This window comes from Mastomys coucha, unplaced genomic scaffold, assembly GCF_008632895.1.
Source record: "Mastomys coucha isolate ucsf_1 unplaced genomic scaffold, UCSF_Mcou_1 pScaffold18, whole genome shotgun sequence".
Lineage (NCBI taxonomy): Eukaryota > Metazoa > Chordata > Mammalia > Rodentia > Muridae > Mastomys > Mastomys coucha.
The window spans coordinates 24,212,440-24,230,054 of NW_022196900.1; the positions used below are offsets into that span (position 1 = coordinate 24,212,440).

Below are 17,615 nucleotides of genomic sequence, written 5' to 3' on the forward strand. Positions count from 1 at the left end.
TGGCCCCAGGCTGGGTCTCCCTTGCCTTTGACTGCTGTCTGTGGGAACCGAAGCTGACAGAGGGTAGTGCACTGACGTTCAGACTGACCAGGGTGCTTCCCAGTTCTGACCTCTTCCCTCTTCTTGTTCCTCATGGTTCCTTACAATCCTGTGGGCAGCAGGGCACCCGGAGTACTCTGGCTAGTGCCTTTTGTCCAGAAGGGTTTCCCAGGAAAGATGGCACCCCTTTTTTTCCTGAGACTTTGAGGTCCTCTTGCCCTGTGCAGCTGCATGTCTACCACCTGCAGAGCTGCCAAGGGTTCACCTTACCGTTGGACCAGGGCCTAAGGTGGCCTACCTTGACCCGAGGTCTCCACTGTGGCTTCTGCTCCTCTTTCTAAGTGTCCATGTGGCGTGTGGACACTGTTGCCACCATTCCCTACAATGGCAGTTTGGGCCGCTGGTCTCAGTCTGCCTGCCCACAGAGGCTGGCCTCTATCCCTGAGGCAGGTTCCCTCCGGCCTGCCGTTCGTTCACTAACTCCCAGAGTGGCCTTTGCCTAATGCTGGTTCTATGGTGTCCACAGGGGGAGCAGGGCGAGGATGGCAAGACTGAGGGGCCCCCCGGGCCACCTGGAGATCGGGTAAGTGCCCCTTTCTGTTCCCCCCTGACCTCTCAGTGTAATCAGGCACCCGTCGGGCAGGGCCAGGTGGCTGAGAACCCACGGAAGATATGGCTCATGTTACCCATTGCACCTGTCATTCAGGGTCCTGTGGGCGATCGAGGAGACCGTGGGGAGCCAGGCGACCCTGGGTACCCTGTAAGTATCAGAGCTCTACCTTTGGAGAGGGTAGAGATAGTGGGAAAGGGGAAGCTAGTCTGGACTGGATACAGACTCCTGCCTCTGTCTGCCTTTCTCCATTGGCCATAAAGGGCAGAGAGCACCCCACTATGAAACCACCCCACTATGAAGGAAAGGCCCAGACTCTCTTGAGGGTCCGTCCCTGAAGGCTATAGGGACACAAACAATGCACACAGCTAACAGATTGGCTGGCTTTCCTCTGAGCATGGTCCTGCATAATGAACTTCTTCTGGGGGATGAGGGGAGGAGGCTAGCCCAGTTTCCCCATTTATGTCTTGGAACAGCCTTCCTAGCAGAAGCGACTGTTACACTTCCCTCCGTTCAAGTGGAGGGACTGTTGCTGTTCCGTCCACTTAGCAGCTAACAAAGCTGGGACTTAGAGGGTCAGTGACGTGGCCAGGAAGAACACTGATTCCCTGGCCACTTCTGAGGGGCCTTCACCTGTCTCTCCTCCGCTTTCAGGGTCAAGAGGGAGTTCAAGGCCTCCGTGGAGAACCAGGCCAGCAGGGCCAGCCTGTGAGTCCTGTATCTTCTGCTATAAGCAGGGTGGAGCATCGGAACAAGCTCTTTAAAAGTTAAAAGGATCTGCCCTGTAGGACATGAGGAAGCTCTGGGGCTTCCCTAGAGCCTGCACCCCCAAACCCCTCCTCACCCATCCTCCTCCAGGCGGAGACTGGCCACCCTCCCCAGGAGAGAGGCCTGGGGCTGCCTTGAGTCACCTCACCTTGGTTTGCAGGGGCATCCAGGACCCCGGGGGCGCCCAGGACCCAAAGGATCAAAAGGCGAACAGGTGAGAAGGTTGGGCTTGGGTGGGGAGGCTGAGCCCCTGGGGTAGGGGCCTGGGCTTGTCTAGGCTCACACAGTCAGCAAAGACAGGGCTGGAAAGTACCACTCCCCCAGGCTCTCCCAAGCTCTGCAGCCATCCGCAGGGGCTGTGGGATCAGCCTCTGAGTAGACATTGGCCTAGCCAGGAACTCAGTCCACACCTCTGCTGGACTACAGGGAAGGAGTAAGAAGAAGGAGGAGCCAGCTGAGGGATGAAGGAGGAGAAGAGAGACACAAAATGGTCATGGAGGAGCCACTCCTTGCTGTGAACCCCAGGCCCCTGTGTTCCCTCATTTAGACCTGATAAAAATCTTCCTCACTATGCTCCATGGGCCCACACTCCTTAGGGACATTCACACTCAAGACTAAATGGTCCCGCTGGCCCTAGTTTCCAGCTCTGAGCCCTTGAAAAGTCTTAGCAATGAGGGAGCCAAAGAAGGAAGTCAGGACAGTGCAGCAGGGACAGCCCTGGGTGATTTTGAAGGTGGCCGCAGCCATGGGCTTTCAGGCACGTGGCTCTCTGGTGGATCACACCAACCCTCAGTGCTTGCTCCTAGGGCTGCTGGGTCCTGCTAATGTGTATCTCTTGCTTTTGCTTTCTTAAGGGCCCAAAGGGAAAGCCAGGCAAGGCTGGGCCATCAGGCCGGAGGGGGACCCAGGTGAGTTGCCATAGCTTCTCTGTCACCTTCTATGTTCTCCTAAGAAGGTCTGACCAGCTTCTTCTGTACCTCCAGGGGCTTCAAGGACTGCCAGGGCCCCGAGGCGTGGTAGGGAGACAGGGCCCTGAGGGCATTGCTGGACCTGATGGGAACCCTGGCAGGGATGGTCGGCCAGGATATCAGGTGAGCGGGACATTAGGTGGCATCTGGTGTCAGAGACTTCCACGGGCTACACACAGGCCTTGGGGCACAGGCCATGGGTCTGATGAGTCACGTGGGAAACTGGGTGGCATATAGGTGGATGGTCTTTCATCCATTGGGATTCTTATCACTGTTTCTCCTGGGTCACTAGGCCATATTGCCCTGCCCCCCTGGCAAGTGTGACCTCCTCTTCCCTCTTCCTCCTTCTATAAGTCACTAGGGTCCCAGTCAAAGAACACTTCCTCCTGTATTTTTTACAGGGAGAGCAGGGAAATGATGGGGACCCTGGCCCCGTGGGCCCTGCTGGGAGAAGAGGAAATCCAGGTGTGGCTGGCTTGCCTGGAGCACAGGGGCCTCCGGGATTCAAGGTCAGCTCTCATTAATCTCTCCTTTCTGCCCTGGTCCTGGTTGTAATGGTACTGATTCTTAGAGCATCTATGTCCTAAGAGCCATGTGAAAGTTCTTTTGGATCGCTGTCTCCATGTTGACCCAAGTTTAAAGGATGGTTTATTCAAGTGACAATAAATACTGCCCCCTGCTGGACCCTAGAAACCTTTCAAATTAGCTGCATTGTCCGGGGGCGCCCTCTGGTGGGTCTTTGTGGGACAACAGGTTGTTTGCCACCAGGATGCTCTAGCCTCCTTTCAAAGGGTCCTTGAGCTGGTTCTGTCTAGCCTAGGGCCACACCTGGAAAGCGATATGTAAATGAAGGACCCAGATATGGTGTTTGACTTCCCTAAAGTTGATGATCTAGTTGAAGAAAGGTTTCGACCCTCTCTGTTGGGCCAGGGAGGTGGGGATTGGTGACAAGTTGAGAGATGAAGCCTACATGTCTTGCTGAGGAGGAAGAGTGAATTGAAAACTTTGCTGGACACAGAGAGGAAGCCAGAGTCGTGAGGCAGGGTCTGAGCTTGTCCCGTCGCATCCCCATGTCTCCTCTGCCATCCCGAGACCTCATAAAATCTCTGCTTTACTGCTCTAGATCCCCCTCCCCCACTCCACTGGTCTTGAAACCAGGCATCCTTTTGACTGATGATTTTTGATGTGTTTCTTGAAGGGTGAAAGTGGATTACCTGGGCAACTGGGTCCCCCTGGAAAACGAGGGACAGAAGGTGGAACAGGGCTTCCTGGGACCCAGGGGGAGCCAGGATCCAAAGGCCAGCCGGTGAGTCAGTCTCAGGGCATATACATGACCATGCACCCACATGCCTAAAGCCACGAGTACACACACACTCACACAGACATACTCAAAGGCACATACACTCAGCGCACACAAACATATTCATAGGTGTATACGCAGGGCCAGAAGCTGCCTGTTGACTTGATATCAAAGGCAGAGCCATGTACTCTCTGAGCATCAGATGCCATTTATCTTCCCCCTGCTCAGGAAGGAGGTATCAAGGGGCCTGAACGGCCCATTCAAAATGGGAATCGGAATCATTAGAACTTGGCATCGTTGGCTCCAGGGACAGTCTTCTTTCTGTAAAACACTTGTCTCCCTGTGCCCTACCTACATGGAAACTATGTAGCAGACATCTAAATGATCCCTGGGTCAAAGAAGAAATCAGAAGGTAAATTAGTATATTGAATCAAGTGAACATGAGAACACAGCACACCAGAATTTATGGGATACTGCCCAGGCTACACTAGGGAGTGTTTGTAGCACTTTATGTCAGTGGTGGCATCAAAGCCCAACCTAAGAATCTAAGAAAAACAGAAACAATCCAAGCAGTGGAAAGCACATGATGAGGATCATCAATACAAAATAGGGTCTCTGAGAAGGTCAATAAAGTTTGTATATGTCTAGTTAGACTTCTCAAGACAAAAAAAAAAGAAGAGGTAGGATACACATATTCCTAATGTCGAAATGAGAGATGGTGTCTGTCACTAGAGATATCAGAGATAACAAAATTACGGCAAAGGAGTACAAGCCCAGAAACTAAACAGCCTGCATAAAATGGGCAAAGCCATTCAAAGGCAAAGCCACCAGAGCTCCCTTGAAAAGAAACAGGCCCCATCCTGCCCACCTTGTATCCTGAAAGAGTGTAAGCCTACAGCTTTTTAAAAAGATTTATTTGTTTGTTTGTTTGTTTGTTTGTTTGTTTGTTTATTTATTTATTTATGTGAGTACGTTGTACCTGTACAGATGGTTGTGAGCCTTCATGTGGTTGTTGGGAATTGAATTTTTAGGATCTCTGCTCTCTCTGGTTAACCCTGCTCACTCTGGCCAGAGTCAATCACTCAGTTCCTGCTTGCCCTGGCCCAAAGATTTATTATTATACATAAGTACACTGTAGCTGACTTCAGACGCACCAGAAGGAGGCGTCAGATCTCATTACGGGTGGTTGTGAGCCACAATGTGGTTGCTGGGATTTGAACTTAGAGCCTTCCGAAGAGCAGTCAGTGCTCTTACCCACTGAGCCATCTCGCCAGCCCAAGCCTACAGTTTAATAAAGTTTTTCACAAAAAGTACTCTTGGCCCAGAGGGCTCCTGTGGTGAGTCTGCTGAGCACGTAAAGAGGCAATAGTACCAACTCTACGCTAACTTCCAGAAACCAAAGAAAGAGACTCCCAGTCTGTCCACAAAGACATTATGACTCTGACATTAAAGTCAGTCAAAGACATTTAAGAAAAACAAACAAACCATAATGGACCAGTGTAGCTTGGGAATCAAATTTCAATAAAGCGTTATCAAAATGGAAGTAAGACTGCATAAAAAAAGGGTAATGCATTCAAGGCCACATGCAGCTGGCCACAGGAAGGCGAGGATTGGAAAATAGGTCAGTATAATTCAGACTGGACAAATTTGCCAGGCTGGAAAAGAAAAGCCATCTGACTGTCACTGTAGGTGTGGGAAACACATGTGACAAGATTATAGCTTCATTTCTGCTCAGGGAGAGAAGGGGAGACTTGCCACAGTAGGTGTGCAAGGGAACTTCCTCCACTTGATCTGTCTCGTATGAGAACGAATCCCACAGTTAATATGCATAGCTGTGATGGGCTGGGTGCTTTCTCTGAAAGAGCAGAAGCAAGCCACCACTTCCATCAGTATGGTACTAGGCATCCAGACACTGCAATAAGGCAAGAAAAAATAATCAAGAAAGGCATTCATAGCCAAAAGGAAGGAGGGAAGCTTTGTTGTGTGAAATTATTTTCCAAGCAGCCATCATTGGAGGGTTTCTGTCAGGAGACTGTGCTTTATAGAGCTGTTTGGGTGGGCAGGAGCATCTGTGGGTCTGTTTGTCTTCTTCCATAAGGGTCTGGGACAGGAGCTCCTGACTACAGAGCACTGCTGTGTGACTCTGAGCTGGGGACATGACATGATGCCTGTCCACTCCACTGCTGGATTAACTGGCACCTGGCATAGGCAGCAGCCTGTCCTGGCTCTGCCCACACCATCTTGTCTTGCTCTCCTCACAGGGTGACTCTGGCGAGATGGGCTTCCCAGGAGTGGCTGGCCTCTTTGGACCCAAGGTACTAAGTCCTGTCCCTCTGTCGATCACCGATGGCTCATCCATTTGTGGATTCACTCCATTGAGTCTTCACTTAGCCCTCTTCCCAGTGTGGGCCAGAAGCCAGCTGCAAGTGTGTTCAGCCTACTAGCTCAGTGCCTTAGGCACATGACTCAGTATAAGCCTTGCTTTCCCAGTCTGTAAAATGGGGGTGCGGTGGGGGGAACCAATAGGCAAAGAAGAGTGTTGTAAACATTAAGACCAGAGGTATACATGACATAACACTCTGATGGCACATAGCTTGTACCTACCTAAGAATCAGGAGTCTTTACTATTCTTCCCAGGGCATCTCATATAATTAAGAGGGCACAGGCCAGCTAGAACTTGGGGCATGGAGGCTGCTAGGTACTCCCCAGTAGCTGCCCCAGGCACAACTCTTTTCTGCTTCTCACAGGGACCCCCTGGAGACATTGGCTTCAAAGGCATTCAAGGCCCTCGGGGGCCTCCTGGCTTGATGGTAAGTCTCCCCCCTCCTGTCCTGGCTTGGTAGTCACCCCCTGTCCAAGGCTGGCATCAGCAGGTTGAACACACACGTCTTTCTGCTCCTTTGCTCTTAGAGCCTCCACTATATGCAGTTGTGGCAGCTTCACGCCCTTGCTCACTCCCCCTGCCACTACCCCAGTCCTTCCCTGCCCCACTCTTGCAGCCCACTCCAGCATGCAGGAAGGCTCAGGAGACATATGGCCTAGCCCCACCCCAGCATGCAAAGAGGCCTAGAAGATGCATGGCCTGGCCCCACCCAACCAAGCATGCAGAAGGCTCAGGGGATGCATGACCTGACCCCAGCCCAGCACACAGAAGGGCCCAGAAGATGCATGGCCCAGCCCTGCTTGAAGGGGTATCCTTTTCATTCCCATGGGACACTCAGCTGCCACCCTCCTCTGTCACTCTGTTCCCCAGGCCCAGATCGAGGACTCATAGCCTCTCTCTCCTTTAGGGAAAGGAAGGCATCATTGGGCCCCCTGGAATGCTGGGACCTTCTGGACTCCCGGTATGTGCCAAGGGGAAGGCTGCAAGGGTCTCCTATATTTTGTGACTCAGAGTTAGTCTGAGCCTCAGTGTCCCCATATGGGAAACAGGGCTTTCCTCTGAGCCCTAACCCAATGCTATGGTTTGTTTCAGGGTCCCAAAGGTGACAGAGGAAGCAGAGGGGACTGGGTGAGTGGACAGCCTGGCAGGCAGCACTATGGGGCAATGGAGGGAGATCTGCTGCTTAGAGCATGTCTCCTAACTGTCTCTCTCCTCCATTCTATCTCCAGGGACTGCAAGGCCCAAGGGTAAGTAGAGTGGGTGTGAGGGGGGCTCTCAGGTTCTCCTTTCCACAGTGACCTCTCTCCCTGTCTCTCTCCCTCTCTTCTCCTCTCTCTTCTTCTCTTCCCCTCTCCCTCTCTCCCTCTCTCCCTCTCTCCCTCTCTCCCTCTCTCTCTCCCTCTCTCCCTCTCTCTCCCTCTCTCTCTTTCTCTCTCCCTCTCTCCCTTTCTCTCTCTCCCTCTCTCCCTCCCCCTCTCTCCCTCTCTTCTTCTCTCTCTCCCTCTCTCCCTCTCTTCTTCTCTCTCTGAATGATAGATATCCTTCCCCTTTGTATCCTTCTTTCCCAGGGGAACATCATCTCTGGGTAAGGAACTGTCCAGGGCTGACTGTCTCCTACTTCTTTCACAGGGTCCTCCTGGTCCGAGGGGCCAGCCAGGTCCACCGGTAGGTAGCTGCATGCTGGGTGTTTTGGATTCCTAGGGAGGGAGGCAGGTTCCTCTGAATGAGACCAAGGTTGTCTTGGTTTGTTTTTAAAGGTTTTTTTAATTATTATTTCATGTGTGTAACTGTTTAGCCTACATGCATACAAGTGTACTGAAAGCATGCCTGGTACTTGTGGAGGTCAGAAGAGGTAGTTAGACCACCTGAAAATGGACTTATAGGTGATCATGAGCCACCATATGAAGGCTGAGGACCAAATCCAGGTTCCTGGCAAGCCCAAGGGGTCTTAACTTCTGAGCCATCTCTCCAGCCCCTAGACCAAGGTTTTTAATGGCAGAATATTCTCTGACCCAAAGCCACATGGCCCTTGTATGCTTCCTGTGGCCTACATACTTGTAGGGAACATAAAGCAGGCCCCGTGGGGACCTGTGGTGTGACTTTCCTGGGCAGATGTGAACCAGCATCTGTCCACCTTAGATAGGAAATTGACAGAGTAAAGAAGCGCTCCCACCCCGGGCTAGCTTATTGTGCCAGTGCACTTATCCGCGTTACTTAACAGAGCATAGCGGCTCAAAGGCAGCTGCATCCTTGAGAAGCCCCCTGACATGGATGACGGCTCCTGAGAGCTGCATTACTGGAGCTCTCTCTCTCCAGCTTGCATGAAGCTTGGCTGGCAGGAGAGCACCTACCCCAGCCCACCCCCCGGGGAGGGCCTTGATGACTCCTTTTGACTCTTAGGAGCCCTCTCCTCCTTCCAAGAGGAAGTGTTCCAACTCAGAAGAGGTAGTAGCTACCCAGTACATCCACAGGCTTGTGGCATGGCACGCTTTGTCCTGCTGGATAGCGCCTCCAGCTACCTAAGCCTCTAGCTCAAGTCTTTATCAAATACTGACTCCCCACCTTCTTTTCCAGGGCCCTCCTTGGCATCCTGTCCAGTTTGTAAGTTGCACCCTTATTTTTGACCCCCTGAGATGAGGCTGTGGGGTGGGCGAGGGAGATGCAGCCGAGCCTTCTCTGGCCACAGTGGCTGGGCCTCTAGGGTGTCCATTGAGCTGGAGCCGTGGGCCTTGTGCTCCAGGAGGAGGCCTGAGCAAGAGGCCCATCCATGTCCCTACTGTGAACCAGTTGGCTGCTCTAGCTCCAGCCCCCAGGGTCTGTCTCTGCTCTCCACACACATAGGTTAATGATAGGCTCTCTCCTCCTCAGACCCAGGGTCCAGAGGGTCCAGCATGCATTTGCATTTGGACCCTTTTACTTTCTGGTGGGCACAGCAGCCTCATCAGAGCTCAGCCTTCTGAGCCTGGAATCTATCTATCTAGGCCCCATGTTGTTCCTACCCCAGTGAGCACTGGGTCAGACCCCGACAGCATCCCTGGGATGTGGTAATAAGACTGGATGGAAAAGAAGCCCTGGGCTACTAGACGCTCAGAGTCTGAGTTCTTTCCATCTCAGCCTCTCCATGTCCCTCTCCCTTTTTGCTATCTGTACTTACAAAGCACGTTCCTGTCACCTCCCTGGTCTCTTCATCAGGAAGGCAGGCAGGGGAAGAAGAGCCAGGTTAAAGCCCCTTTTCCTTCCAGGATATGGAAAAGGAGGGCTCATGCTCAGTATAATCCATAGCTGAAATGTGCCCACCACTCATCATATGCCAGACACTATTAGAAATGGTTTTAGTGGTTCTGGGAGAATGCTTTATTTGAGGGGTTATTTTCCAGACCAGAGAACCCTCAGTCAGGCCCCTCAGTAGGAAGATGCAGAGCTGCGAGTTCCCCAACAGCCCTGCTCCAGACCCCTTGCCATGTGCTCCACCCATCTGGGTGCCTTGTCTTTTCTTGAACAGCAGCAAGATGACCTTGGGGCAGCTTTCCAGACATGGATGGATGCTCACGGAGCCGTCAGATCAGAGGTACTGGCAGGATCTCTGCTCACATGACCTCTGGTCCTGGAAGAGGTTGATGCTGTCCCCATGGCTGGCACCAAAAGCCTCAGAGTTCTTCTTTTAATGATGTCTCACAGTCTCAGATGGAGATTATCACTAAGGCTCAAATAGAAACCACAGTCCAAAGTGGTACTTCAGCCCACACTGCCAGAACCAGACTAGATGCAGACACAATGTCCTTGCATTTCTTGGAAGCCTCTGAGTCTAGTGTGTGCTGGCCTGAGTCAGGGAGAGATGCTCATCTGGTCCATAGCTCACAGAATGCTCCTAGGGTCACCCAGGCATTGCACAGATGCAAGAGAGCCCCGGGGTACTTCTGAGACCTGGTCTGTGGTCAGCTCTGCTCCACAGCTTCAGGCTGAGATGGGTCTTGTGTGTTCTTTACTCCAGCCGGTATCAGCCCACTTTGCCTCCTTGCATCCTTCTCATGGTGGGGAGCTCACTCCCCTTGTTCAGACTTCCTACCCACACTGCTGGGTTTTATAGGCCAGAGGCAAGGAATCAGCCCTTGTCCCTGCTACATTATCTCCTTATCTGTTATAAGGCTGGGTAGCCAGTCTAAGCTAGTCATGAACTGGCTAGTCACCAGATCCCCCAGACAGTGAGAATTTTAAAGTGATGTGTCTGGGGCCTTGGGCAAGGCCCAAGCACTTAACGGGCCAATGTCCCTGCTTCTCCATAGCAGGGGTATAGCTATCCGGACCAGCTGGTACTAGACCAGGGAGGGGAGATCTTCAAAACCTTACACTACCTCAGCAACCTCATCCAGAGCATTAAGACGCCCTTGGGCACCAAGGAGAACCCAGCCCGGGTCTGCCGGGACCTCATGGACTGTGAGCAGAAGATGTCGGATGGTAAGGGTGTCTATGAGGCTGAGGAGGGGCTTTCTGCCTGTGTTGGGGCGGCACAGTTTCAAGAAGAGCTCAGCTCCATGGAGTGCTGGGTCCTTGGCACATCTCAGCCAAGTTTCTGTCCTTATACAAATAGATACCCAGCGGCATTTGTTGGCTCAGCAAACAGCCTCTAAGCGTCACAGTCTGCCAGGCCTATGGTTCAAGCTTTGAGGATATTATAGAGAGGATGATAACCCATGATGCCATAAGCTGGGTCCATTGAGAGAACAAGATAAGAACTTAACAACCTCCCCCCCCAAAAAAACCCAAAACACCTTACAAGGGCTAGGAGAACCCCAGGGATCCTCTTCAGCAGGGATTCTCACCTTCTAGCCTCACCTGATTTCTCATCTGTGAGTAGGGGCAAGCCACAGTGTCACCCGATCCCCCCCTGCTGTGCACAGAGCTGCACATAGATGTTGGGGCATCCCCTTCTCAGTTGCTGAGCTCTTAGCATCCAGGAACCCCTGCAGAGAAACCAGATTTATGCACAAGTGCAGATGTCAGGAGGCCTGAGTGTGGCCCTGCGTTCTAGCTCTCTAGGCAGGTCCTGGGAGGAAGCCAGTGCCTTGAAGAATCTGGAGAAGCTGAGGACCCAGTTGTCCACTCTGTAGAGTAGATGAATCCCAGTGGTAGCACAGGCTGAGAGTCTCAGCCTGGGCATGAGACTCTCCCACACATCAGCTTCACCCCGAAGGCATCTTCTCCTGTCTGTGCCTTGAGATATTCTGTGCCTGCCTGTCCTGCCCTTAACTTCCCACTCCATTGCAGCCCTGTTGAGTCACCAGTACAGGTCCTAGGGAACCCCCTCCAGGCTCCTTCCTGATGTACCCAGCTCTGTCCTTCTCTGCTACAGGTACCTACTGGGTGGACCCCAACCTCGGCTGCTCCTCTGACACCATTGAAGTCTCCTGCAACTTTACGCAGGGTGGGCAGACATGCCTGAAGCCCATCACCGCCTCCAAGGTACCATCGGCTCCCCCACGGTCACAGGCTCTGCCCACCTTTGCAATATCTACCCTGCACCTTGCTTGTTCTTCTCAAAACCCACCTCTTAAGATTTAGCTTACTCTCTCAGAACTTGGGGACATGCAGAACTTTATGTGCGATTAACGAACTTGTTCACACTGCACAGTGCTGAAGACCCCCGCTTCTCTTGGAATAGTCTGGCTCAGGCTGAAAGCAGAGTAGTTAGTTCCGGAGAATGGTGAACTGTTGGCATACGCTCAGAAGACTGTTTATCTGAAACACGAGTCACTCTTGCATGTGTGTTCATTAACTCCTGTTCAGTGCCTGAACACCATGTCTGTCTCTGGGCTAAGCATTTTGGGGTGAGGCCAGGTGACTCAACAATAAAGCAGGCTGGCAGCCCTGAGAGGCATGGTCATTTCTGTCTGTTTCTACATGTTGTCCATGTGGTTTTTGGGTGGGGTGGGGCGCCACATGACGAAGCTTCTCTGGCTCACAGGAAAGGTAGGAAGACCTGGACCATTGTATCCCTCGACTCCATAGGGGTCTCTCCGTGGCTGAGACAAAGCTCCGCCCACTCCTCAGCCAGCAGCTCAGCCAGTCTGCTAGCTTCATGACCTAGCCGGACCCTGAGCCATGTGGGGGGAGGTCAGAATTGCCAGTGACCCTGCAGCTGGCGCTCACAGCCCAGTAAGGACACAGTAACCTTTGTGGACTCCCTTTCTTGGTGTCTTGTAGGTTTCTGAACCACATGGCAAGCCTGTTAAGCAGAGACGTAACTCTGGATTGGCAGGACAGCTACCCAGGGCATTGCCACCTCCATCAGGAACAATGGCAGATGACTTTAGTTAGCTTTGTGCTACTGTAACAAAATAGTGGAAGGACAACCAGAAGGAAAAAAAGTTTCTTTTGTCTCCTACTGATTGGTTGGCTCTTTTGCCCTGGGGTCTGTGGTGAGGACTATACTGGAGGAAAGCAATTTAATCCCTGTGCATCAGGAAAGGGAAACAAACAAACAAACAAACAAAAACCAAAGACTGGAAAGGGCTGGATCCTAACATCCTCTTGAAGGGCACACCTTCAATGAACTAACCACCTTCCATTAAGACCTGCCTCCCCACAACCCCACAGCACATCTCTGATAACTCTTGAGTCCTTTATAGACTAAGTTCTAGGGCTCCTTGCACTTCCTCCACACTCAGCTTGGGCAAAATCCTTGCTGTTCTCTGGACCTGGCTGAACCCTTAGTCCACCACTCTGGGTAGCAGAGCAAACTGCATCAAGATCCTTGGACTTCTGGTTCTGGGCTTAAATAGCCACTAGGCTATAGGACCAGCTCACACAGAACTCAGTTTTCCTGCCTTTCAAGTGGGCAGATGACTGAAGAAAGCTGGTTGGGAAAGGGCTTACCCTGGTGCCCTCCTAGAACAGTGGGGGAATCTCAGGGCCACAGAAGCTGCTTCCCACCTGCACCTTCCCCATCTGCATCTTCCCACCTGCATCTTCCCCACCTGCTTCTTCCCCATCTGCACCTTCCCACCTGCTTCTTCCCCATCTGCATCTTCCCACCTGCTTCTTCCCCACAGGCGGAGTTTGCTGTTAGTCGAGTCCAGATGAATTTCTTGCACCTGCTCAGCTCTGAGGGGACACAGCACATCACAATCCACTGCCTGAACATGACAGTGTGGCAAGAGGGACCAGGACGCTCCTCTGCCAGACAAGCCGTGCGCTTCCGTGCCTGGAATGGACAGGTCTTCGAAGCTGGGGGTCGGTTCAGGCCAGAGGTGTCTATCGATGGCTGCAAGGTAACCGTAGGAGCCCCACATTTCCTCTTGATGTGGGGTCAGTAGGAGAAACTTGTTTATGAGTATGTCATAATTTATACCATATTGTATACAATTTTTATCATGTAATCTTATTAGGATGATTTATTTAGTAACATTGACTTTACTCATTTCTCTAGGCATTTTCTGTGTGCATGCCCATGTGCATATGTATGTGCATGTATGTGTGTACATGTGTGTTGCTGGGAGTGAACCCAGGCAAGCACTCCCTGGATTAACCTCTCTGGAGCCTTCTAAGGGAAAGTCTGTGCTGTTAAAATTTCTTCAGGTTAATGGAAACATTGTTATTTGCAAAGACCTCTTCAAAAGAGTGTCGGTTCTCATGGCTCCATCAATAGGAGTACTTTCTTTCCTTTAATATTTTTGCCCCTTTTCAAATGTCTTAAACATGATAGGCTTTAAGGGTTAGGAGAGACAGTCATAAAAGGTAAAACTACTTTCCTAAAGTAAACTAAGGATACACAGTGTCATTCAGGATGTGGGAAAACTTTCTCCGCATGTGAAACTACCGAGAAAAAGATGTTCAAAAACAGCTCTGTGTAAATGTGGAGCCAGTATGTATTCAAGAAGACCAGCTGTTCTTGGATCTGAAGATTCTTCCTGTAGAATGGAAAATAACTAGGAATGTTCACCAAAGTTAAACACAGTGAATTTTAAACAATATTACTTACAAGAATAAAAGACAAAAAATTTTCAAAAATTGAGGTCAGTGTGATGGTTTACACTTATGATCCCTGTACTTGATTGGAGGATGGATGGGGAAGGTAGAAGCAGGAGCAACAGGAGTTGGAGGCAAGACTGGACTGTATAGCATCCTGTCTCAAAGACAGATAGATAGATACATAGGTAGATACATAGATAGATAGGTAGATGGATAGATGGATGGATGGATGGATGGATGGATGGACAGACGGGCGGGCGGGCGGGCGGGCAGGCGGGTGGATGGATGGATGGATGGATAGATAGATAGATGGATGGATAGATGAATAGATAGATAGATAGATAGATAGATAGATAGATAGATAGATAGATAGATAGATAGACAGACAGATAGATAGACAGATAGTTAGATGGATAGATAGATAGACAGATAGATAAGACAAACAGATAAGATAGATAGGTAGATAAGACAGACAGATAAGATATATAGATAGGTAGATAGATAGATAGATAGATAGATAGATAGATAGATAGATAGATAGATAAGACAGACATACAGATAAAATAGACAGACAGACAGACAGACAGACAGACAGACAGACAGACAGAGGCACATAACCTGAGTTCAGTTCTCAGCACCCATGTTGGACAGCTCATAATGCTTGAACTCCAGCTCCAGGGGATCTGATCTCATCTTCTGGTCTTCAAGAGTACCTGTACTCACATGTACGAACCTACACTCAGACAAACTACATACACAATTAAAAAATCAAAATCTAAAATATTCAAAAATATTTTTTTAAAAACTGAAAGGAGCCAAGCCAGATGTGTACCCAGATATGCCACCTGCAAGCCGTTGCTTCTGAAAGTGAAACATGGGAGATGCATTTGTAAATGTCAAGAATCACATTCACTGTCGTCTTCTGCCTCCTTACAGGTCCATGATGGCCGCTGGCATCAGACACTGTTCATCTTCCGGACCCAGGACCCCCAGCAGCTGCCCATTGTCAGTGTGGACAACCTCCCGCCTGTCTCATCAGGGAAGCAGTACCGTTTGGAAGTTGGACCTGCATGCTTCCTCTGACCTCTGACCTCTAGGCTTGTCTAAGCCTTGTGGGGAAAGGGAAGAGATGGGGATAGCTGGTCCCAGGAGATACAGGCCCTTGCCTTAGGGCCCTGGTGAAGGTCCTAGCTGTTATCTGCTCAGCGGGAGTTGAGGAGTAGCAGGTCTGAGGCTGTCCTGGAGAACCACCTGTCTCAGCTCAGTCCCAAGAACCAACCAAAGAGCCAGTCAGAAGCAAGCTGGGCTTGCAGCCCACTCCAGCCCATGGTCTGTTGCCCAGCTCTGTAGACATCCCTGCTCCCCAACTGCCCAAAGACACCCTCCCCAATGATGCCACCTCAAGGGAAGGGGGCATGTTGCCAGTTGGTCCCTGCTAGGGAGCTTTCGATGTGCAATATTAGAAAGGAGACATGGAAAAAAGAGGAGGAAAAGGAAAGAGAGAAATCTATCTATATATATTATTTAAACAAAGAGAAGGTGTGTTACTATTTTTTCACTTGGGAGAGGTGAGGAAGAACAAGAGAAGCTGGGGATGTGGAGAGGCAGACCCCCAGGCTGGGGTGCTGGCCCCTAGACTGGGGTGCTGTGTGCTACCTCCCACTGTGAAATTGCTGGTGCTCACAATTGTCTCTTGTAATGTATGTGATTTTTTTTTTTTTAAGGAGAAAAAGAAACTTATTTAAGATTCTGAAGGTGCTACTATTTTTGGTTGCCACAGGCTTTAAAGAAACTTTCTGAGTGGGGCCTGGCCCACTTCTCTTTCTCTCCTCCAAATGTGGAGTTAAAAATGTTACTAGCATCGCCCACCCGTGTAATCCGTTGAAAAGGGACGAAAGAAAAAAAAAAGAAAAGAAAGAAAAGAAAAAAAAAGAAAAAGAAAAAACAAAAAGACAAAAAATCCTACCAGAAACCAGAAGTAGAGAGATTTCTGCTAATTCTGGGCTTTGAAGTGTACGTCTTTTGAGGGGGCATTTTGACGTGGTCCCCCTTGCTTCTGGAGGGGCTTGGTTCCCTTTAGAAAACCTGCCCTGGGAGAAGACTCCTTGGCTTTGAGGAGGATCCTTGGTTAAGGATGATCTTGAAGGTGGACTAGGTACAGAGCCATCCCTGAAGCCAGGTGACGTCCCAAGGTCTTCCCTCCCGGGAGCCCAACCTTCCAACTGCAGCCAAACCTTACTGCTTTTACAACATTGCACAGCTGTGTAGAAACCCAGTGTTCTTTCCCATAGATGCCCAATTTGGGTGGGGAGGAAAGAACAATTATGGGAACCCCATCTGTCTGTCCATGCAACCTAACAAGTCAGGACCCCAATTGGATTTTGAAGTTATTTTAATTATGGAATTATTTTTTTAGACGAAAGATGGATGTGAAAGTCTATATTTGTATGTTTCTAAAGTTGTGTCTTGTGGGGGAATTGGATTCGATTTTAATTATTTAATACCTCACTCCTGCCCACCCTTCCCCATATACTGCCTGTGTGCCCCGGCCTATCCCCCAAGCCTAGATGTGCTTTCTGTCGTCTGGTCCCCATCTGAGTGCTATTCCCCACGCCCCCTCCTGTGTCTCGCTCCATCTCCTTGTCACTTGATGTGCATTTGCTGTTGTTCTTTCGTTTCTGTTTAAATGTCAATGTGTTCAAAACCCCAGTGGGTTCTGTTTCTCCCATTCCCTTCTGGACTTTAAATAAATATTTAAAACTGAGCAATGGAAAGACGAGTCTGTGGTCTGATGCTTCTTCACCATGCTCAAAGGCAGTTTCCATAGGAGGTGGGAAGACACACACAGGGTGTCCTGTCGAGGCAGAGGCCCAGCACTGGGGCTTGGAGCTTAAAGCTTAAAGCTTGGACAACAGAAGTGCTGTCTGCCCAGCGTTCTGAAAGAAGAGTGGGGTGGCAAAGTATAGGAGGAGCCATTCTCTATCCAAGTCCCTAAGCCTGGAGCTGTCTTGTGATGGCTCCTCCCCTTCCAGTTTACTCCATACTTAGGGGGTAGGGCCCAGGATTTTGCACCTGGGCATTGAACCATACATTGTTTCTTCGTTCATTCTGACAGCGATACTGCTACATCTCATTGTTCTGGGTCAGTCCATCCCAGAAGTAGCTGTACCTGGTGCAATTTACTTGGGAATCTACTACAGAAAGGTGGTCCTGGGTACAGCAGCACCAAATGAACCATTGTACTGTGGGTGAGAAGGAGGGGTACATTCTGGCCACAGGGCCTGGTTTTGGTTTTGGTTTTTTGGTTTTTTGGTTTTTTAATTTTTTGGGTTGTTTTGTTTTGTTTTGTTTTGTTTGTTTGTTTTTGAGACAGGGTTTCTCTGTATAGCCCTGGCTATCCTGGAACTCACTCTGTAGACCAGGCTGGCCTCAAAGTCAGAAATCTGCCTGCCTCTGACTCCTATGTGCTGGGATTAAAGACATGTGCCACCACTGCCCAGCCCAGGGCCTGGTTTTAAATCTCCGAATACCAGGGAAGATGACTCAGTAAATGCTTTGCTGTCCAAGTGTGAGGACCAG

At 50.4% G+C, this 17,615-nt stretch overlaps 1 protein-coding gene across 5 annotated transcripts in view; it reads left to right on the plus strand.

The window, feature by feature from the left end:
- The window catches only part of Col27a1 (collagen type XXVII alpha 1 chain), a 122,159-nt gene extending 105,349 nt beyond the window's left edge, over positions 1–16,810 (plus strand). For 2 of the 5 annotated variants that reach the window (XM_031377624.1, XM_031377623.1), the window contains exons 42-61: positions 566–622; positions 746–799; positions 1,304–1,357; positions 1,578–1,631; positions 2,272–2,325; positions 2,401–2,508; positions 2,787–2,894; positions 3,584–3,691; positions 5,947–6,000; positions 6,433–6,495; positions 6,976–7,029; positions 7,161–7,196; positions 7,298–7,315; positions 7,698–7,733; positions 8,643–8,669; positions 9,571–9,636; positions 10,352–10,523; positions 11,419–11,528; positions 13,118–13,336; positions 14,973–16,810. In XM_031377624.1, coding sequence (XP_031233484.1) covers positions 566–622; positions 746–799; positions 1,304–1,357; positions 1,578–1,631; positions 2,272–2,325; positions 2,401–2,508; positions 2,787–2,894; positions 3,584–3,691; positions 5,947–6,000; positions 6,433–6,495; positions 6,976–7,029; positions 7,161–7,196; positions 7,298–7,315; positions 7,698–7,733; positions 8,643–8,669; positions 9,571–9,636; positions 10,352–10,523; positions 11,419–11,528; positions 13,118–13,336; positions 14,973–15,119 — 1,599 coding nt within the window. In that variant the 3' untranslated portion in view covers positions 15,120–16,810. Of the gene's footprint in view, positions 1–565; positions 623–745; positions 800–1,303; positions 1,358–1,577; positions 1,632–2,271; positions 2,326–2,400; positions 2,509–2,786; positions 2,895–3,583; positions 3,692–5,946; positions 6,001–6,432; positions 6,496–6,938; positions 7,030–7,160; positions 7,197–7,297; positions 7,316–7,697; positions 7,734–8,642; positions 8,670–9,570; positions 9,637–10,351; positions 10,524–11,418; positions 11,529–13,117; positions 13,337–14,972 lie in introns of those variants that run through there. The other 3 variants (XM_031377625.1, XM_031377626.1, XR_004120844.1) reach the window with 3 other exon arrangements.
- Positions 16,811–17,615: the final 805 nt, after the last annotated feature.